Source organism: Typopeltis vanoorti, chromosome 23, assembly GCF_054136105.1.
Source record: "Typopeltis vanoorti isolate ZY-2024b chromosome 23, IOZ_Tvanoo_1.0, whole genome shotgun sequence".
In the NCBI taxonomy this organism is placed as follows: Eukaryota; Metazoa; Arthropoda; class Arachnida; order Uropygi; family Thelyphonidae; genus Typopeltis; species Typopeltis vanoorti.
Genome location: NC_143571.1, coordinates 7,297,602 through 7,321,341, shown reverse-complemented (window position 1 = coordinate 7,321,341; position 23,740 = coordinate 7,297,602). Strand labels below are relative to the sequence as shown.

At 39.0% G+C, this 23,740-nt stretch overlaps 1 protein-coding gene across 3 annotated transcripts in view; it reads right to left on the bottom strand.

Moving 5' to 3' along the window:
* LOC150093599 (NEDD4-like E3 ubiquitin-protein ligase WWP1) overlaps window positions 1-23,740 on the bottom strand; it is a 356,729-nt gene that overhangs the window by 246,093 nt on the left and 86,896 nt on the right. For all 3 annotated transcript variants that reach the window (XM_090412558.1, XM_090412559.1, XM_090412560.1), the window contains one exon: window positions 13,473-13,638. In XM_090412558.1, coding sequence (XP_090268684.1) covers window positions 13,473-13,638 — 166 coding nt within the window. The remainder of the gene's footprint in view (window positions 1-13,472; window positions 13,639-23,740) is intronic.

Sequence of the window (23,740 nt, the reverse complement as noted above, 5' to 3'; positions counted from 1 at the left end):
TGAATGATTGGAATGCCTTGCCTGAGAGTGTGGTGTCTGCAAGGAGTTTGAATGTGTTTAAGACCCGGTATGATGAGATGTGTGTGAGATAAAAGGACCTCCTAGATGAGTCTTTGACTCCATGAGGTCTTGTTTAATAATAATAATAATAATAATATACATTACAAACATGGCTCATGCAGGTAAAAAAGGAATATACAGTCTCGCAATTTTCATAAATGAACATTAATAACAGTAAAATGGGTCATACTGAAAAGCTCAGTGACTTTCAATGTGCCACTGTCATAAGATGTCAGCTTTGCAACAACTCAGTTCAGGAAATGTCTGTCCTGCTGTCCTGATCAACTGTAAGTAGTGTTATTGTGAAGTGGAAATGCCCATTAGCAAGAACAGCACAATTGTGACTGGTAGGCTACATAAAATCACAAAAAGCAACTGCCAAGTGCTGAAGCACATGGTGCAAAACACTCACCTATCCCTGTTGAAAGTTTATTTTTCACTTGGTTGGAGTATAATAAATTTAGTTTATAGTTTAATCCTTTATCCAAGTGTGAGCAAACAAAGTTTGCACCTGAAAGTATCTTCAGGACTGGGTTAAGGTGGTACAATACCAGAGCAACTCGTTGCAAAGGTGGAGCAAGCTGCCAACACTCCTATCTCAGTATCTTCTATATAATATATATATAATGCAAAACACATCTCCTTGCAGATATGTCTAATGTTATGCATTAAGGGAAGGGCCACTACCCAGACTAGTTTCGACCTTTATTGAGGTCTCTTCAGTGGGAGCCAGGCCCAAATGGAGACATCAGGCAGAAGCATTAGTAGGTCATCTCTACCTATAGGAATTGCCAATTGGTGTGCCACCCTTTTTTAATAATTTACTCTGGATTTAGAGAAAGATGTTGAAAGTTTATTTTTCACTTGGTTAGAGTATAATAAATTTAGTTTAATCCTTTATCCAAGTGTGAGCAAACAAAGTTTGCACCTGAAAGTATCTTCAGGACTGGGCTAAGGTGGTACAACACCAGGGCAACTCGTTGCAAAGGTGGAGCAAGCTACCAACAATCCTATCTCAGTATCTCCTATAATGCAAAATACATCTCCTTGGTTAGAGTATAATTTATTATACTCTAACCAAGTGAAAAATAAACTTTCAACATCTTTCTCTAAATCCAGAGTAAATTATTAAAAAAGGGTGGCATACCAATTGGCAATTCCTATAGGTAGAGATGACCTGCTAATGCTTCTGCCTGATATCTCCACTTGGGCCTGGCTCCCACTGAAGAGACCTCAATAAAGGTCGAAACTAGTCTGGGTAGTGGCCCTTCTCTTAATGCATAACATTAGACATATCTGCAAGGAGATGTGTTTTGCATTATAGGAGATACTGAGATAGGAATGTTGGCAGCTTGCTCCACCTTTGCAACGAGTTGCCCTGGTGTTGTACCACCTTAACCCAGTCCTGAAGATACTTTCAGGTGCAAACTTTGTTTGCTCACACTTGGATAAAGGATTAAACTAAATTTATTATCACCTATCCCTGGTTGAAGAATTCACTACTGAGTTCCAAAAATGCCTCTGCCAAAACTGTTTCAAGACTGAAAAACATGTATTTCCAGGGGCATGCAGTCACACTCAAAAGTAACTCCAAGAGCATTGCCAAGTGTCAGGTGCAGTAATGCATAGCTCACTGCTATTGAATTCTGTAGCAGTGGAAATGCATTCTCTGGAGTGATGAATCATTGTTCACCATCTGGCAGTCTGATGGATGAGCCTGAGTCTGGCTGATGCCAGGAGAATGAATGCTATCTGCATGAATATGTTGTGTCAACAGTGCAGTTGTGGAGGAGGAAAAAAACCCTGGTTTTTCATGGTTTGGGCTGCCCCCCCCCCTAGTTCCAGTGATGAGGAATCTTAATAATGCAGCCTATAATGACATTCTAAATAATTCCGTGTTTGCTTCCAAGTTTATTGCAACAGTTCGGCAAAGGCCCTTTTCTGTATGAACATGACAATGGCCTTATCACAAAGCAAAGTATGTGAAGGAGGGATTGATGACATCGGTGCTGAAGAACTTGACTGTGAACTGGAATACTGATTTGTGAGCCAGTCCAACTCGCCCAACACCAGCAATGTACCAAAATCTAGTGGAAAGCATTCAAGGTTCAAGGCTGTTTAACAGCAAAGGGTGGACTAACTCCATATTAATACTTTTCATATTAGAATGAGAGTTGAGATGAGCATGCATCCAGATATTTTTGATCACATAGGTTATGACAAACTTGACTTCTGGCATTCAGACAGCTCTCAGTATATCTTTCTTCAGATCTAGTTCTATATTGATGAGACAAAAATAATGGTTAAAAATTTGTTTGAAAAGTAACTCTGACAATAACATTGGTTGGAGTAAGTGTGAACTATCAACCACTCAGCTAACCAGGCTATATAGCAGTTATCTTTCAGTGAAGTTGCTGTTCATATCTAGTATGTGTTCTATGCATTACATGAATAAACAGCAAATTGATGGGAAGGTAGCTACTATATATATATAATATCTACACAAGCTGGCCTGGTTGGCTGATAGTTCATACCTACTACTACCAACAAGCTGTAAGTTTGAATTCCGCTACAGGCATGTAGATTTGTGAATGTCACCAAATGAGATGTGATTTTTGTCACCTTGTATTGCCACCTCCCTACTTAATGAAGACCTGAAATGGCTTGAAAAAAAGGTTCATGTTTGGTTTCAAGAGCAGGGGAAATTGGATTATTTAACTTTATTCCATCTACAGCACTAAAATGTACAAAAGGTTTACAACCCGTCATGGGTGGATTCAAAAAACAAAACAAAACAAAAAAGTATATTATGGAATAAATCTGATGGAAGAAAGGAATTATATTAGCAGGATAGTTTGAACATGAAGAGATATGGAATTAGGTACATGTAAAGAGTGTTTAGTATGTAACAATGTGAATATGTTGAATCAAGGAAATGAGATGAGCAATATTTTATTATTATTTTTATTATCATTATTATTTTATTATACAGGTATCTCCACGGAGTCCAGTACTAACTTTTATACACAAAAAACCTATCCTAATTCTCCTTAAACTCATTTACTGTCAGCACAGGAAAGAACAAAAGAGGAAGACCAAATAGAATGGGCGATGACATCATCAAATGGTGCAGAAACGCAGTACACAAACATGCTGTTTCAGATAATTATTCCTTGGCAACCATATAAATTCTATTTCCATCCATGTCCTCTTTCCTCCTTCCAATCTATGTCCCCATAGTTGAAGGCCTCAGAATGAATGCAAAGTGAGCAATTATTATGTTATGATATAATAATTGATCAGCTTGCACTCATTATGTAATCTGCTGATGCACAGCTTCTTCCTCTGACCCCCTGGTCTAAGGCAACAATTGACAATTTATTGCGTCCTATTGGCTTTTATCATACACCAAATAGCCTCAAATGAATCATCTCCCCCAGACCTAAAATCCTTATTAACTTTTAATGTTGCTGGTTGAAGTTCTGTAGCTGTCACCTGCAATATCCCACCTCCTGTCTTTCCTAGAAATACAATACCATTTACGTTCCATCCCTTTGACTATATCATTTTCTGTCAACAAGTTTCACTGATTGTTGGAAGTTCTTTCACTTGGTTATACTATAAATTAAAGATACCAAGAAATTATATACTTGGTTTAATCTTTATTCAAGTATAAGCAAACAAAGTTTGCACTTGAAATATAATCAGGACAGGGCAACTCATATATAGAAACTAATGACTTCACATCACTTACCTTAGTATCCTATAAAGCAAAGCACATATCCTTACAGGTATGTATAATTATTATTATTATTATTATTATACAGGCCTCCATGGAGTCAAAAGACTCATCTTGAGAAGTCCTTCCTAAGAACATAAAGAACATCTGTCAAGACTCATCGAGGGGAGATCCCCCCCCCCCCCTAAGAAACACAAAGTCTATCATACCACTCTTTAAACTCACTGACCTTTCTCGCACCCACCACTCCATCAGGCAATGCATTCCACGGTTCAACCATCCTCCACGCAAAGAAACCGCTCCTTACCCTCTTGCTCACAGTTTCCTTTCATAACTTCCAGGAATAGCCTTTTTGTCATCACTCCTTCCCACTGTTCAACCAAGCGAAAGAACTCCCCAGTGTCAACCCTATAACCACCTCTCAACAGTTTAAAAGTCTCAATCATATCACCTCTCCTTCTTCTATCCACCAAACTCTGCAGCCCACATTCCCTCAGCCGATCCTCATAACTATCCTTGTACAGTCCTGAAACCATCTTTGTCATCCGTCTTTGTATCCTTTCCACAGTTAATTTATCCCCTTCAAATCCTGGGGACCAAATCTAAGAACAATAGTCCAAGTGTGGTCTGATCAGAGACTTATACAATGGACTGATAACCCTCTTATCTCTGCAGGTCAGTGTCCTTCTCATAATTGCAGCAATTCTCTATGTTACCTTCACCACCTTTGCAATATGTCCTCTAAACTTCAGGTTTCTATCAATCATCAAGCCCAGATCTCTTGTCTCCCCTACTTCCTCCAGTATAACTCCTCCCATAGAGTATGCAGCTTCCCATCGATGTTTCCCAAACCTCAAGACCTTACATTTTGCTGCATTAAACCGACACCCTTCAGTCATTTGCCAACCTGTCTAGCTTATTCAAATCCTCTTGCAGGGCAACCACATCTGCACTACTACTAATAATCCTTCCCAGCTTCGCATCATCCGCAAACAACTGAATATCCCCTTGCAATCCACTGGCAATGTCATTGATATAAAGGTTAAACAATATAGGTCCTAGTACTGAGCCCTGTGGGACCCCACTTGTAACCCTCTGCCTCCTTGAAACTGCTCCACCATACACAACTCTCTAATACCTATCAGACAGCCAATCCTGAATCCAGTTGACCAATCTGACATCCAGACCCAAGTGCTGCAACTCAAATATCAGCTTATCATGTGACATCCTGTCAAATGCCTTTGCTAAGTCTAAGAAAATTGCAGTATATGCCTTTCCCTCATCTAATGTTCTTGTAACTTTATTATAAATGGCTAGCATATTTGCTAAAACAAGAGCACCCTTTCACAAATCCATGTTGACTCTCACAGATAACATTACCCTCATCTGCCCAATGCTGTATACGGTCCCTCACTACTTTCTCCAAGGTCTTAACAACTACTGATGACAGACAGACTGGCCTATAATTAGACACTTCCAGTCTGTTACCACCCTTATGCAATGGCACTATCTTACCTTCTTTCCATTCCCTGGGCACCTTTCCCGCAGCCAGACTTTCATTGAATAGCCAGATTAAAGGCACTGTCAGTTCCCTAGCACATTCTCTCAAAACTCGTGGTGAAATACCATCCAGTCCCAAAGCTTTACTGACATCCAGAGTACTCAGTATCTGAAACACACGCTCCTCCTGTACCTCTAAACCTCGAACCAGTCTTATCCCTCTATCATTAAAACTGACTCCTCTAGGATGAAATACTCCAATAAAGTGTTCACTGAACAATTCCACTATGTCCTCTGCATCAGTCACTCTATTCCCATTTTTTATCCCACAATATCATTCTTCCACAGTCATTTCTCCTCCTACTGATAACATAGCTAAAAAATTCCCTAGGATTTTCTTTGGATCTTAGGGTCAATCTCCTCTCATATTCCAGTTTTGCTTTCCTTACCACACTAGTCACTCTTCTGGGCTGTGTTATATATTCTTCGTGCATCCTCTCTTCACCTGTCTCCTTATATCTCTTCCATAGCCTCTTTTTCACATGCAATTCCTGTTTAACATTGTTTGTCATCCACTTTACTCCAAATTGTGTCCTCTTCTTCACTCACTGTATACAACTTACCATTGCTGCTAACAAGTATTCTTTCACAATTTCCCACACCCTAATGATATCCCGGCCTTCCAATTCCTCCCTCCATAAAACTTCACGAAGTTGACGTCTAAGACTATTATAATCACCTGCCTTATAATTCCACATAAGTTCCCGTCTCTTTGATACTCCTGCATGTCTATTCATTTTCCAAGTCAAAACCATATGGTCACTCTCTCCAACTGGTGGGAGAGATGTCATCTCAGTTGTTATCAACTCTTGTGATGCTATAACCAAATCCAAAACTCTTGAACCTCTTGTTCCTCTGTTACATGTTGCCTAAGACATTTGTCCCTCAAGAATTCTAGAAATTCCATTCCCCTATTGCTACATGCATCTTCCTCTCTCCAGTTTATACTACTGTAGTTAAAATCTCCCATAAAAATCATTCTTCTTGCACTTGCCAAACTTAGCTGTCTAAACATCTCCTGGTCCCAATCCTCTGTGCTCCTGGGTCTGTAGCAACACCCCACTAAATATCCTGTCTTGCCTACCTCTACCACACACCATATGATCTCAAAATCATTTGTCTCACTTCCTTCCAAAGCCTCCACTCTTAGAGGACATTGGTCATCACTTATCATAAGCAGTTCCCCCACCACCATGCTTTCCCCTCCTATCCTGACGAAAAATGCTATACCCAGCGACTTCTATTCCTGTTATTATATCCCCTTCTGTCAACCACGTCTCAGTGATCCCAATAATTTTTGGCCAGGCTGATGCTATCTACGCTACCAATTCCTCTCCCTTATTCCAGATACTCCTGGCATTAGTATATAGCATATAAATGCCATTGTTTCTATACCCAGCATTATCCCTTCTAGACTCCACTGGGTTCAGTGTTACCTGACATCGTCTTCCTTCTCCCAAGTATCCGTTCACACAAGAGGCCATCCCTGCTATTATCCTCCCTGGGACACACTGACTCGTTCAGAACAGCAATCTCTCCAGATGCGTACGTCCTTCCTCATTCAAATGTAAGCGGTCTCTCGCACACAATTGCTCTCTTTCCTCAAATGCACTCCAAACATCCACATATACCAGTCTTCTCGTCACACATTCTCGCTATTATACCATTCAATATCACCGTTCTTCTGCTTAGCTCATCATTATCATACCTAGGCAACACGCACACTATTTTTCCTCTCTCTGTCTTCTTCCGTACAGCCTCAAGCAAAAATCTCATATCTCTCGCTGCCCGATTTACGTTACCATTCAAGTCATTTGTTCCTACCATCACAATCATCTCATCCACCCTTTCACCTCTCTTAATTGCCATAACCACCCTTTCTATTGTTCCTCCTGGCAAACACTCCTCACGCATCCTATGTTGAACACCACGGATCATTGAGTCACCATACATTATACCGCTTACCATTCTCTCTCTCCTATTGTTTGCATTCTCTCGTCTTCTTTCATTCCCATAGGTCTTTTTCATTCCCTCTCCTCTACTGCTATTCTCTCTTCTAGCATTCCCATACCTCTCTCTCTCTCTCTCCTACTGTTTCCATTCACCCCACTTCTAGCACTCCCATACATCTCTCTCATTCCCTCTCTCCTACTGTTTCCATTTTTTCCACTTCTAGCACTTCCATATCCCTTTCTCATTCCGTCTCTCCTACTGTTTCCATCCTCACATCTTCTAGCATTCCCATACCTCTCTCTCATTCCATCTCTCCTACTGTTTCCATTCTCTCCTCTTCTAGCACCCACATACCTCTCACTTATTCCCACTCTTCTGTTTCCTTTCTCTCCTCATCTAACACTCCCAAAATTCTCTCTCTCCCCTACTCTGATTTGGCTTGCATTTATCTCTTCCATTCTCCTAATCTTATCTTTCATACTTCTGCTCTCATTCACAAGACATTCCACCTCCTCTTTCAGCTCATCTATCTACCTCTGCAGGTCAGTCACTCTTAATCTAAATTCACTCTTCCAAACAAAACCATCTCCTAAACTTTCACAGTCACTCATGCCTTCCACACTATAAACTATTATTTTCTCATTCATATATATATTTTTTTCATTTTCTCCTATCACACTACATGTCTTCCTACATTCATTCCCCGTTCCTGGAGCAACAAGGTCGGATATTGATAATTCGAATGCACTTATTTCCTCCCACTGCTTGCATTTTGCACACATACGCTTTCACAAGCCACATATCTAATTCTCGAGACGCATGCATGCCGCAAGTACTGCATGCCACAAAGTCCCTTATGATATTGGTTATAAATGAGTTCTTAAATGGCAGAGGACTTGGCAATACGCCACTTGCGACTGCAGCTGAATCCACCATCATTCCTTACTGCCGAGTAGTAATCGTTTATTATTCAATTAATAAATTCCATTAAATAAATAAGAAAAAAAAGTATAAACAATTACAAGCAAAACAAAAAATTTAAGTACGCTAAATAAAATGAAATATAACTAAATACAGTAATGAAAACTTAGCTTCAAAACGTTTTGTCTTCCACCGTTATGCATTCGCTTCCGACGGTAACCAAATTATATCGCGACAGCAACTAACTTCTAAAAAACAACCACTGAAGTACACTTGTATTCAGAGAAACAATTTAACACTCAAAAACGTAGAAAAACGGGGAAAAAAACCGACTATTCACCGATTAAAAATCACTTTCTTCTGCACAGCTCAAATTCACCGCCAACACTTGCTACAGCGACGCTAGCTAGCCTTCCCATAATGCATAGCATTATGGGAAGGGTTACTACCCACACCAGTTTTGATCTTAATTGAGGTCCCATCAATGGGAACCTAGCCAAGAGATGATACTAAGGTTGAAATAATGCAGAAGTCATATTTTCATATACAAGTTGCAAAAAGGTGTCACACCTTATTATTAAAATACTCTGGATTAGAAATAGTTGTTGGAAGTTCTTTCACTTTGTTATACTACAAAATTAAAGATACCAAAAGATTATTATTATTATTATCATTATTCAGGCCTCCATGGAGTCAAAAGACTCATCATGGGAGGTCCTTCCTAAGAAACACAAAGTATATCATACCACTCCTTAAACCCACTGACTGTTCTCGCTCTCACCACTCCATCAGGCAATGCATTCCATGGTTCAACCACCCTCCATGCAAAGAAACCACTCCTCACCCTCTTGCTCACGGTTTCCTTTCATAACTTCTAGGGATGGCCTCTTGTCATCACTCCTTCCTGCTGTTCAACCAAGTGAAAGAACTCCCCAATGTCAACACTTTAACCACCTATTAACAGTTTAAAAGTCTCAATCATATCACCTCTCCTTCTTCTATCCACCAAACTCTGCAGTCCACATTCCCTCAGCCGATCCTCATAACTATCCTTGTACAGTCCTGAAACCATCTTTGTTATCTGCCTTTGTATCCTTTCCACAGTTAATTTATCCCCCTTCAAATTCTGGGGACCAAATCTGAGAACAATAGTCTAAGTGTGGTCTGATCAGAGTCTTATACAACAGAATGATAACTCTTTTATCTCTGAAGGTCAGTTTCCTTCTCATTATTGTAGCAATCCTCTGTGTTACCTTCACCACCTTTGCAATATGTCCCCTAAATTTCAGGTTTCTATCAATCATCAACCACAGATCTCTTGTCTCTCCTACTTCCTCCAGTATAACTCCTCCCATAGAGTATGCAGTGTCCCATCGATGTTTTCCAAACCTCAAGACCTTACATTTTCATGCATTAAACTTGACACCCCCATTCATTTGCCCATCTATCTAGCTTATTCAACTCCTCTTGCAGGGCTACCACATCTGCACTATTACTAATAATCCTTCCCAGCTTCGCATCATCTGCAAACAAATGAATATCCCCTTGCAATCCACTAACAATGTCACTGGACTTCTGCATTACTTCAACCTTAGTATCACCTCTGGGTCTGGCTCCCAGTAACGAGACCTCAATAAAGGTGTAAACTGGTCTCGGTAGTGACCCTTCTCATAATGCATTGCATTATATAGGTCTGCAAGGAGATGTGCTTTGCCTTATGGGATACTAAGCAAGTGATGTGATGTCATTAGTTTCTATATCCAAGTTGCCCTGTCCTAATTATATTTTAGGTATCTCCACGGAGTCCAGAGAAGCACCGTGGGAGACCAGTACTAACTTTTACACACAGAAAACCTATACACAGTTATGATAGGGTTTCTGTCTATAAAATTTATGACAGGCTTTCTGTGTATACTAACTTTTATACACAGAAAAACCTATCATAACTCACCTTAAGCTCATTTACTGTAGGTACAGATGCAAACTTTGCTTACACTTGGATAAAGGATTAAACCAAGTATATAATTTCTTGGTATCTTTAATTTATAAGTTTCACTGATGTCTATTTGGCCAAGTTGAGCTGACTGATGCCAAAACCTTCTCCCCTTATTTGTGATTCTTCTGGCATTCATGTATGTGCATTTCAACATACCCTTGGTCCCATAGTTTTCCTTGTGTAACATTATTACCAATCAATTCTCTTTTGAAACCTGTGCATTCAGGTTTGAAACCTTTGCATAATCATTTCTGCATGCTCTCATTTGTCTTAGGGATGGCTGAACCCACACTTGACTGCATCTCCCTCAAATATTTCTAGTTTTCCTGATTTTGCACTTCCACCTTTCATTAAACACTCTTTCCAAACATCCAACTTCAAAACCATTTAAATACAGTCCATCAGACATATACAAGGCCTTATGTCCATCAAATTCACTCCATAGATCTATAAACTGCACATTCTTCCCCCTACACAAAATTCTTATCGATTCATTCATAATCATGACTCTTCTCAATTCAGTTCTGTCATACGCAGGTAGCAGATGCTTCATCTTTACTTTCTCACTCTTATTTTTTGCTTCTATAAGCAACTATTTCATATCTTTTCTCACTGCATATATATTCACCTTTCAAATCATTCATGCCTGCGAAAGAATCAGTTTTTCTTTTCTCTCCTCCACAAACTAACAGCTTCATTAACATCTTTGATCTTTACATCTGGAAAATATGCTTTTGTCATTTTCTCATTTAATTATACCTCACCATCAAATCTCCACACAATACCTTCTCCTCACTTCCAGTTTCTTGAGCTTTCATACTTTTTCCATTCAATTTATCTTTCATTCTCTCTCCTGATGTTAAACACAACAACTGTTTCTCCCGCTGCTCTATCTCCCATTTTGTCCTGTGAAGGACACTGCATAAATATCCTATTTCAGTCTTTACTGTCATCCCATCATCCATATTACTTTCAGCCACTTCTTTCATGCTGTGCTCTCAACCTATACTTTGCACATTATTGTTCACTTCTTCCACATTCTCTACAACACTTTTGCTGTCTTTCCTTACAAGGCTAATGATAGTCAGTTCATTCTTTAACTTTCCACATGACTCACATTTCTTGTGCAAGCCGATTTTTGTGAAGTATTAATTCATTTTAAAAATTACTGCATTAATTTGTAACACAGAGATCTCTAGGTGGTAGATGACTTTCATTTCCTGGTGAAACACCATTGTCCTGATAACTGGAGGCATGAAGTGGATGCTGCCATGCTTCATCTCCAGAGTTGAGTTGCTAGTTTCCATCTCCCTTTCTCCTTGCATGCAGTGCAAGTGATGATCTAGCTGGGTATGTTGAACACATTGTCACTAATAAAATAAAGAGCAAGAACCTCCTCCATTTGAGAGTACTGCAGTAAAAGAGTTTCTGCAGGCTGGCTGCTAGATAGCATACAAGACTGAACTATTATTATTATTATTATTATTATTATTATTATTACCACCCCAAGACCTCATGGAGTCAAAGACTCATCTGGGAGGTCCTTTTATTACATACAGAGCTCATCATACCATGTTTTAAAAACATTCAAACCCTTTGCAGACACCATATTCTCAGACAGGGCATTCCAATCATTCACAACTCTGCACGAAAAAAACCTGCCTCTCACTCCCCTACTCACACCCTCTTTATACAGTTTCCAGGGATGACCTCTGGTTCTCCCCTGATCTCCCACTATTCTCTGTAAAACTTCTCCAACATTGATCCTATAACAATCCCTTACCAACTTGTAGGTCTCTATCATATCTCCCCTCTTCCTCCTGTCCATCCGACTCTGCAAATTTCATCTTCTCGATCTTTCCTCATACTCGACATTCCAGAGGTCAGAAACTACCTTAGTCAGGCTCCTTTGGACCCTTTCCAACTTTCTTCATCCTTCTGAAAACCCGGTGATCAAATCTGGGCACAATCCATATCAAAGCTATTATTATAAGGCTTTGATTAGGCTAATATATTATATTTGCCTAATCAAATTATGGGAAGTTATGACAGCACAAAGGCTTCTGGGAACCATCATTCCCAGAAGCCTTTGTGTTGTCTTCACAATTTTGGCGATGCGTCCCCTAAATTTTAGATCCTTATCCACTATCACCCCAGATCTCTTATTTCCTCTACCTCCAACAATATATTCTCACCAAGCATAAATTCTGCATCCCATCTTTGTTTTCCTAATTTTAAAACCTTACATTTTGCAACATTGAACTCACATCCCCATTTCCGTGCCCAATCACCCAATCTATTCAAGTCTTCCTGTAAGGCCACAACATCTTCACCACACTTCATGGTTCGTCCCAACTTTGCATCATCTGCAAACAACTGAATATCTCCATCCAAATCTTCACCTATATCATTAATATACAAGTTAAACAGCAATCGACCTAAAACAGACCCCTGAGGCACTCCGCTAGTGACTTTCCTTTTCCTGGATATCGCTCTCCCCATAGTCAACTTGTTGATACCTATCAGATAGCCAGTCTCCAATCCAATGCACCAATCTAATATCCAACCCCATCTGCTCTATAGTGACTGTCAATCTATCATGAGGTACTCTATCAAAAGCCTTTGCGAAATCCAAGTACATTACTGTGTATCTTTTTGCTCTGTCCAAGGAAGCAGTCACTTTAGTGTAATAAGTAAGTAGATTACTAAAACATGACTTCCCTATGTGCTATCTTCAATGGCAAATCATCTTGCTGTTGCCTATTCTGTCAGGTAGTGGCTGAATGAAGAATGAGTGTAGCAGCATGCAGAAGGCAATGCCAAGATTGTTGGCTGGACACTCCTTGTGCGCATGTTACATGCATAAGTTCCAGGTGCATACTCCTGCTCAATAAATTTCTGTACTTACTTAACAGCAAGATAACCAAATAAATACTTGCATCAGTGTGGATACAAAAAAAAAATCTCTCATAAAGGAGCAACAAAAAAAAGTAATAATATATGAAAAATACTAGAAAAATATAGCCAAAATAACACCATAATACTCAATTTTTCACCAAAATTTCATCCAATAAAGGGAACCAGCAGATGCTGAGTAATTACCATGTGGCCACACTGATATAAATAAAGTGATTCATCCCAAAACATACAGGATGGCTTGTGTCCATTCATATTCATAATGCATTTTGCTCTCTATTTAATTTTTTTTTCACATTTTTGTTATATATATGTATATAGACCTACCTCATATAAAAACTGCTGCTGATATTCACAAACAATAGGTGTCTGCTGTGAAAGCAAAAGATGGCAAGTAATACCATTTTCTTGAGTGGGACGTTGCCATGTTGTCATAAAAGTATTATGGTCTGCATAGTATATCCTACCTTGATTATCTAATCTCATTTCCCACCTAAAACAATTAAGACCACATAATTAAGATAACAGCATTTTTTTTAAAAAAGGGAAATAAATCTTGAGAAAATAATTTATTAGTTTATTAATTAAAAACAGGTATAAATAAAATATGAATATTTCAGAAATGTACAGGAAGTTTAAAATAGGCATGTAACTCTATCTTCCATTGCATTTTTACTTCCCAACTCACTATTAAACTTTAGCCCTGTGTATCTTTTTGAAATCAGTGGACAGCTGATTTCCATCATTTAAGCTGTCAATGATAGTTGAGCCCACAGCTGCTAATGATTTTGAAGGCATCAACTGGAAACTGTTGTAGACAACTGCAGCCATCTCATGATCCTAAACCTTAACTTATACACACTATGTGATATAATGTGGACACTATAGTGAATTTAATGAATTGTGAGTTTTTATTATTATTACGGGTATCTCCATGGAGTCAGTAGACTCATCGCGGGAGACCCAAACTAGCAAAACAATATCTGTCATATCTCTTCTTGAATTCATTTACAGACGAAGAGCTCACAACTAAGTCAGGCAATGAATTCCACTCATTCACCAACCTCCAGGCAAAAAACCTTGTTCTGACACCTTTGTTAACCACACTCTTCTTTAATTTCCAGAGATGACCTCTTGTTCTTCCATCACTATCACACAGCTGAAACATTTCCCCTGCATCAATCCTATAAAAACCTTTTAGTAATTTGAATGTTTCTATCATATCCCCTCTTCTTCGCCTATCAACCAATCTCTGCAATCCACAAGCTCTCAATCTATCAATGTAGGGAGCATTTTTTATATCACTCACCAACTTGGTCACTCTTCTCTGAACCCTCTCCACAGCCTCCTCATCTCCAAGGAATCCAGGTGACCAGACCTGAGCACAGTAATCCAAATGTGGAAGTATCAATGCTTTATAAAGGGGAATAATAACCTCTTTATCTCTGGATGTCAGTGTGTTCCGCAACAACCAAGTAATCCTATGTGCAATCTTGGACACCTTAGCAATGTGTCCTCTGAACTTCATCTCCCTATCTACCAATACCCCTAAGTCCCTAGCCTCATCAATCTCTTGGAGTACCTTTCCATCGATGTAGTATACAGCTGGTAATCTTTTAATCCCAAAATGCATGACTTTACACTTTTCCACATTGAACTGACATCCATTTTCTTTTGCCCATTTTACCAGCTTATTTAAATCCTCCTGCAAACTTTCAACATCAGCTTGATTTTTTATTGCACTACACAACTTTGCATCATCAGCAAACAACTGAATATCTCACTTTAAGCCGTTTCCTATATCATTTATATACAAATTAAACAACATTGGCCCAAGCACAGAGCCCTGAGGCACACCACTGGTCACCTGCCTCATTCTGGACTCGGCTCCTCCATACACCACCTTATGGTATCTCTCCCTGAGCCATTCTCCTATCCATATCACCAATTTAATATCCATTCCCATCTGCTCCAATTTGCGTAACAGTGTTCTATGGGGTATCCTGTCAAAAGCCTTAGCAAAATCCAGAAGTACCACTGTGTAGCCAGTTCCTTTGTCCAACTCTGATGTTATTCTATTATGAATAGTTAATAGATTGCTAAGGCAGGATCTACCTTTAACAAAACCATGTTGGCCTCTATAGAGTATCATATCCTGATCCACCCATTCTTGAATTTTGTCTTTAACCAACTTTTCCAATACTTTTACCACTACTCCTGAGATGGTGATTGGTCTGTAATTCAATACCGCAGTTTTAGAGCCACCCTTATGCAAAGGAACCACTTTGCCTAACTTCCACTCCCTAGGGACCATACCAGAGTTCAAACTTAAATTAAATATCCAGGTAAGAGGGGGTTGACAATTCATTTGCACATTCACGCAACACCCGAGCTGATATTCCATCTAAGCCTACCGCAGTGTTTGCATTTAAGTTTCGCAATATATTTAATACCTCTGATTCTTTAGCTTCAATTCTCACATTAGGTATTGCTATAGGTATAGAGATATCCTCACTTGGGTGATAGACTTTTGAGAAGTGATCACTCAGTAACTCGACTATTACATCTGATTTTGTCACCTCAATACCATCAGCACCCACTAAGGTTATCCTTTCGAAGTCATTCTTCTTCTTACTTGCCACATAGCGGAAGAACTCTTTGGGATTACCCTTGATCTCTTTGGCTAAGGTCTTCTCATAATCTGATTTAGCTTTTCTTACTATGCTGGTAGCCTTCCTAGCTTGAGCCTTGTACTGCTCATGGGTGTCCTGATCGCCCTTCTCCTTGTAATTAAAATCTAAGTTTATGACAGTAAAACCTTACTTACTTGTCAAATTTTGAAAATCAACTGAAAGAAGAACCTCCAGCCAGTGCCTAGAAATAAACCTGTAACAGCCTTTCTTCTGGCAATCTATCATTATGTAACCAGAAATATCGCTACAAGGCTACACCCATGTAAGGATGTGTGTGTACATTTGGGCATTTCCCTTATCTATTTATCTATATATATGCAAGAAATTAAAAACAGATAAGGATAATTAAAAATAGAGAACAGATAATTATCAGAGCAGCTAAGGGAAATGGTGTGGTATTAAATCAATTAAATTACACAGGTAGAAACTTGCCTCCTTACTTCTAGATTGTTTTACCTACCTTCTTATAGACTATGATCCCACTAGTATACAGATCAGAGCAGAAAATTCCATAGGCTACTTAAAAATGTTATTTCTTGGCATGTGGAATTCACAAACAAACTAAAACCATACAACTCTAGACATCCCCACCCTGATATTGGACTACAAAAAATCCATAAACAAAATGTGCCATTTTGTCCCATTGTGGATGGTAATGATTCACCTACATACAAATTAGCTAAAGTGCTCACACGGTATACTGGCAACACACCTTCACAAATAAAAAACTCAGTCCACTTTAAAACCAGTGTAGAAAACTTCATACTCCAACATGCTGACATAATGGTTGCTACAGAAGTTATGTCTCCTCTTTATTCATGAATGTCTCACTCGAAGATACCTTAGATCCAAGCCATATTTTCTCTGATATCTCGGTCCTGTTTCAGTTTACCATGAACTCGGGCTATTTCGTTTGGCAAGGAAAATTCTACAAACAGATAGAGGGGTTAGCCATGAGCTCTCCACTGTCTCAACCCCTGGCCGACATCTTCATGGAGGCCTTTGAAGAAAAAGCCTTAAACTCTGCCCCACATAAACTTACTGTCTGACTATGTGTTCTCCATTTGGCCACATGGCCAGGATATGCTCAACATTTTCTTAACACATCTAAACAATCAACACCCCAGGATCCAGTTTACATTAGTATAGGAAAACAACAACAATCTCCCATTCCTAGACACTCTGATGCTCTTGATTTATATTCTTGGTTTAATCCTTTATCCAAGTGTAAGCAAACAAAGTTTGAGTGTGAAGTAACTTCACAACTGAACAACTCAGCTAATGACTTCACATTACTTGCCTTACTATCCCATAATGCAAAGCACATATCCTTAAGGATCCCATAATGCAAAGCACATATCCTTAAGGATCCCATAATGCAAAGCAAATATCCTTAATGACATGTATAATGCTATGCATTATACATGTCCGTAAAGATACATAGCATTATACATGTCTAAGTATACATTATACATGCAAAGCACATAAGGATATGTGCTTTGCATTATGGGATACTAAGGCAAGTGATGTGAAGTCATTAGCCTCTGTATATACGAGTTACTCAGTCGTTAAGTTATTTCACGGACAAACTTTGTTCTTACACTTGGATAAAGGACTAAACCAAGAATATAATTTCTTGGAATCTTTAATTTTTCAAGTCACTTCAGGACTTCAATAAACTGGGCAGATGTCTCACACCAGATAATGAAATTCATCTTCCATCCAAAAACGATCACAAATATCCATGCCTATGGTGGGATTAGAACCTGCAGTATGCTGGTTGGAGATACACTAACCACTTGGTCAACCAGGCTAGCACACAACCATCTAACTTCTACCTGATTTTTCCTCCTGACTCTGGGTATACTGTGATAGTTCTTTCTTCAAATAATACTCCCTGACCATCTCTCATGCACTAATAACATCTCTTCTCTTCAAATTTTTAAGTCATATCCTTTCTTAAATTCTACAAGTGTATCATTATCCTATGCCATGACCACGATCCCTTTCTCCATGTGGAGGCACATATCTACATTGGTTACTGCTAAGTTCTTTGATGCTAGATCCAGCAGTCTTGAACCTTGAACTACAATCTTATTAGAGACCTGAAGTGGCTGCAGCCATGTTTGGTCACTAGAGCAAGGGTTCTGGTTTCTTCCCCCCCTTGTCTTCCCACGTGCGTTAAGAGTGATACTCTCAATTCCATACCAATCCACACTAAAGGAGGTCCAGTCCTTCCCCCCCATTCAAAGGTATAGTATAGTAGTTCCACAGGCCGGTTAATGGTTAAATGGTTAATGCACAGGATTATTATACCAGTTAGTTACAAATCTGGAGGTTTCCTGATCAGCTAGCATCAAATCCTGCAGCCATGTATTTTACCTAGTTTGTGACTAGAGGAGACCAAATACAGTGTCTGCAAGGGGGAACTGTCAGGGTCATGTGTGAAGAGGAGACTGAGTTCCCTGTGTGTGTGTGTGTGTGTGTGTGTGTGTGTGTGTGTGTGTGTGTGTGTGTGTGTGTGTGTGTGTGTGTGTGTGTGTGGGCAGTATGTTTGCGAGTCTGTTACCTCTCACTGCATTGAGATTCTTCTGCAATATACACCTCCAATTCTTCAACCTCTATTCTCACATCAGTGACAGAAATATCCTCATTTGGATGATATATCTGTGCAAAGTGGTCACTCAGTAACTCAATTATTTCATCTGCTTCCATCACCTCTCTACCATCAGCACTCATTCAAATTATCATTCAATAGCCATTCTTCATCTTATATGCCACATAACAAAAGAACTATTTGGTATTTCCTTTGGTCTGCTTGGCTAATTTCTTCTCATAATCTGATTTTGCCTTCCTTATCATGTTAGTCACATTTCTTGCCTCACCCTTGTTCCCTTTGTGAGCTTTCTAGTCACCTTTCCTCCTTATATACCCTCCACAACATTTTCTTTTTTTAAGGCTTCTGCTTAATGATATTACTCATCCATCTAATTCCTACTTGATTTATCCCCCTGAACGTGGGTATACAGTCTGATTCTGCTTCTTCCAGATATCCTTGGATTATTCTCCATGCACTGCTAACATCCTTCCATTGCAAATTCTTATTCCATGGATGTACTTCAGCCTTCTATGTTATCATAGTAACCATAGTAAGGAAGATTATCATAATAACCTTTCTTATCATGCTGGTTACATTGCATGCCTTACTCTTGTATTGTTTGTGAGCTTGTTAGTAACCTTTCTTCCTTATATACCCCCCCCCCCACACACACAAATAGCATTTTCTTTTTTTTAGGTTTGCTTCTGCTTATTGATACTACTCATCCATTTAATTCATGATTTATCCTCTTGAACCTGAGTATATAGACTGATATTGCTTCCCACACATACACTGGATTATCCTTCTTTCCTTGCAGATTTTTATGCAATGGCAGTGTATAGTATAGTATAGTAGTTCCACAGTATGACAAGTTTCAGTCTGCCTCTGAAACTTGTCATAATATCCTACCTTGCAGTTCCATATATACTCCTTTTTAACTGAAACATGTTCTGCAACCTCCCAAAGTCAAGACTGCATGATCACTCTCCCAAATCACAGGAATTCTGACCACCATGGTTGCAGCTTGCTCTTCTGATCCAAAGAACATATCCAACAATCCCAAGCCACAAATCCCCCCTCATCACATGCTGCTTCAAGTAATTATCTCTCAGCAAGTTATAAATTCTATTTCCTTCCTGCCATGTGATCTTGTCTCCTTCTCATATATAACTCCACAGTTGAAGAGATTTTATTGTTATTATTATTAACATCAGGTTAATAATAGCAGTATTTGTAATCAACATAGTTTGTTAATGGTAGGTAATACTTCAGCAATCTTTTTATGTCTTACAACAAAGTGATGAATTCACTGGATAAGGGTCATAGGATATACAGTACTATACTTGTTTGTTCAAAGGCCTTTAATAGATTGCCACATGACAAGCTGGTAATTAAACTGAAATGGATGGGATTGAATAAGAGACTAGTGAGCTGGACAGGATTGGCTGTCAGATAGGTAGAAGCGAGTTGTATGGTAACTCAAAAGAGGAAGGTTGCTAGCATAGTATGCTGCATGAATCTATATGGGGCAATCATTGTTTCACTTGTATGCCAATAATATTGAGACAGGCTTAACTGGAGATATGCTGTTGTTAGTCAATGAAGCAAATCTATCCACAGATGCACTACTGCTGATATTCTTTATCAACTGAGTCACTTTCCTAGCATGCTCTTTGTGTTTTTCATGCAAATGATTATTACCAACATCCATCTAATATTGCCTTCACAGTGCCTTCTTCTTCTTCTTATTCCAAATTTCATGGCTAATCCCTTCATTCTTCCATTTCACTCTTGATCAATACCCAAGCAGCATCTGTCTCCTTTCCACACTCAACTCCTCTTTCAATGCTATAGCTCCTGGTTGTCTTCAAAGCTTTTCATAATCACCAGTCTTGTAATTCCACATATATCCCTTCTTGACAAGGGTTCTGATATGACTGGTGATAACTCACAGGTTAACTTCATGGGCACTCTCGCTGAGTGATGGGGGGTGGGAGATTAGACACTCCATTCACAAGCACATCTTTAGATCATGTGACCAGATATAAGACTTACCCTTCCGTACCCTCAATTGCATGTTGTCTAAGACAGCTGTCCTCAAGAACACAAGAAATTCATTTTCCTTATTTTTTTATGCAATCTCTTCATCCATTCAATATTACCGTAATTAAAATCATCCATAACGATCACCATTCTCTTTTTCACTAACCGAAATTACCTATACATTTCATTTTCTCTGCTTTCAACATTTCATGGCCTGTAGCAATATCCACCCAAATATCTCATCCTATCAACCTCCATCTCACAGTATAGTTCAAAACCACTACCACTATTTTCTCCTTGTGTAGACATAATTCCCCTGCTATCACCAGCAGCACTCTTACTTCCTTCTTGTCCTATAAAAAACATCGTGTCCTTACATTTCCATTCATGTCAGGATATCATACCCATTGAACCATGTTTCACTTATTCTAATCACGAATCCTACCCATGCCACCTCTCATCTGTGAATTCTCATCTGCTTCTGTCTGGTACCCTTTGTCCTGCATATCTCTCTTTACTCAAATACTTCCCATGCATTCCATCCCTGTGGATGGAATGCTGATCATTCCATACGTGCATTCACTACTGTTTTCAAAATCCATTCGCCTTATACTGTGCTTCTGTTCACTTTCATTCCTGTACTCATATTCTCATTTCTCATACTAGGCCATATTCACAATCACTCTGGCCTCACCTAGTCCACTCTCCTGCTCATTTACATCAGTCTGCCATAATAATTACTTAACTTGCATTCAATGTATTAATTTGCTGATGCATGTCTACCGAATCGTCCCTGGAACCCCATGGTCTATAGCAGCAATAAAATTTATCGCTGCTATTATAAGACCACACACCAAATTGTCTCAAAAGAACTGCCATCTGCCTGCTTGTTTCATACTCTTTATCATTAGCAGTGCCTCTTCTGCCATCCTGTCTTCTGTATCCTCCCTGAAAATACTAAACCCTTCATATTCTATCCCTTTAACAACATCATATGATGGTAGCAAAGTTTTCTATTAATGCTTATAACGTTTGGTAAGGTTGCACTAACCAATGCCAAAAACTCCTCGCTCATATACCTGATACTTCTAGCATTAGCATATAGAAGCTGTAGCTTCTCCTTAGCTCCCAACCACCTTTATATCCTGAATTGCCTACACCATCCAATCTCTAAATTGGATTTTGCATTTTTTGGTCACTCTAGTACTTTCTCACCTCCTGGGTGCCCAGCATCACACCCATGCACTCACCTGCATCTGCCCTAATTGCTTTAGTTATCTTGACAATGCATTTTCACACTCTCAGTGTACAACTCTCTTTGGATACCTAACTACAAATCCATTTATTTTAATCCATTTAAGTGCAGTTCATCAGCATTATATAAATCCTTCTCTTTCAAATTCAGACTATAGTTCAAACCCTTCAGTACATGTGCTATGAGATATGCCGTTCGACTGCATACACAATAATAGAAAAGCATGTGTAAATGCAGAGGCAGAGTAGGGGGAGGCTGTTCTGTGAAACAGCATCCCCCTACTCTGCCTTCCCTGAAGAATATAATCTAAAGATTGTATTTCAGCAGTTCGAAAAAAAAAAAATTCACAGATTACTCTTTTCTTGTTACCCTCTTGAGCATACATGGTACTGGTGTGTATGCTACAGGTCGATCAGGTATAGAAAAAAAAATCTTCTTCAAGTTCTTAATGCAAGGAGTGTTAAGAATTTTAAGATTCTATATGATAAATATGTTGTCAGTTGAATGAACCTCTCATGATGAGTCTGTCATCTCCATGAAGGGTGTAATAATAATAATATTAATAAATGTTCTAACTGAGTAACAGAGTACAAAATTTATTATTATTATTATTATTATTATTATTATTATTATTATTATTACGGGTATCTCCATGGAGTCAGTAGACTCATCGAGGGAGACCCAAACTAGCAAAACAATATCTGTCATATCTCTTCTTGAATTCATTTACAGATGAAGAGCTCACAACAAAGTCAGGCAATGAATTCCACTCATTCACCACCCTCCAGGCAAAAAACCTTGTTCTGACACCTTTGTTAACCACACTCTTCTTTAATTTCCAGAGATGACCTCTTGTTCTTCCATCACTATCACACAGCTGAAACATTTCCCCTGCATCAATCCTATAAAAACCTTTTAGTAATTTGAATGTTTCTATCATATCCCCTCTTCTTCGCCTATCAACCAATCTCTGCAATCCACAAGCTCTCAATCTATCAATGTAGGGAGCATTTTTTATATCACTCACCAACTTGGTCACTCTTCTCTGAACCCTCTCCACAGCCTCCTCATCTCCAAGGAATCCAGGTGACCAGACCTGAGCACAGTAATCCAAATGTGGAAGTATCAATGCTTTATAAAGGGGAATAATAACCTCTTTATCTCTGGATGTCAGTGTGTTCCTCAACAACCAAGTAATCCTATGTGCAATCTTGGACACCTTAGCAATGTGTCCTCTGAACTTCATCTCCTTATTTACCAATACCCCTAAGTCCCTAGCCTCATCAATCTCTTGGAGTACCTTTCCATCTATGTAGTACACAGCTGGTAATCTTTTAATCCCAAAATGCAAGACTTTACACTTTTCCACATTGAACTGACATCCATTTTCTTTTGCCCATTTTACCAGCTTATTTAAATCCTCCTGCAAACTTTCAACATCAGCTTGATTTTTTATTGCACTACACAACTTTGCATCATCAGCAAACAACTGAATATCTCACTTTAAGCCGTTTCCTATATCATTTATATACAAATTAAACAACATTGGCCCAAGCACAGAGCCCTGAGGCACACCACTGGTCACCTGCCTCATTCTGGACTCGGCTCCTCCATACACCACCTTATGGTATCTCTCCCTGAGCCATTCTCCTATCCATATCACCAATTTAATATCCATTCCCATCTGCTCCAATTTGCGTAACAGTGTTCTATGGGGTATCCTGTCAAAAGCCTTAGCAAAATCCAGAAGTACCACTGTGTAGCCAGTTCCTTTGTCCAACTCTGATGTTATTCTATTATGGATAGTTAATAGATTGCTAAGGCAGGATCTACCTTTAACAAAACCATGTTGGCCTCTATAGAGTATCATATCCTGATCCACCCATTCTTGAATTTTGTCTTTAACCAACTTTTCCAGTACTTTTACCACTACTCCTGAGATGGTGATTGGTCTGTAATTCAATACTGCAGTTTTAGAGCCACCCTTATGCAAAGGAACCACTTT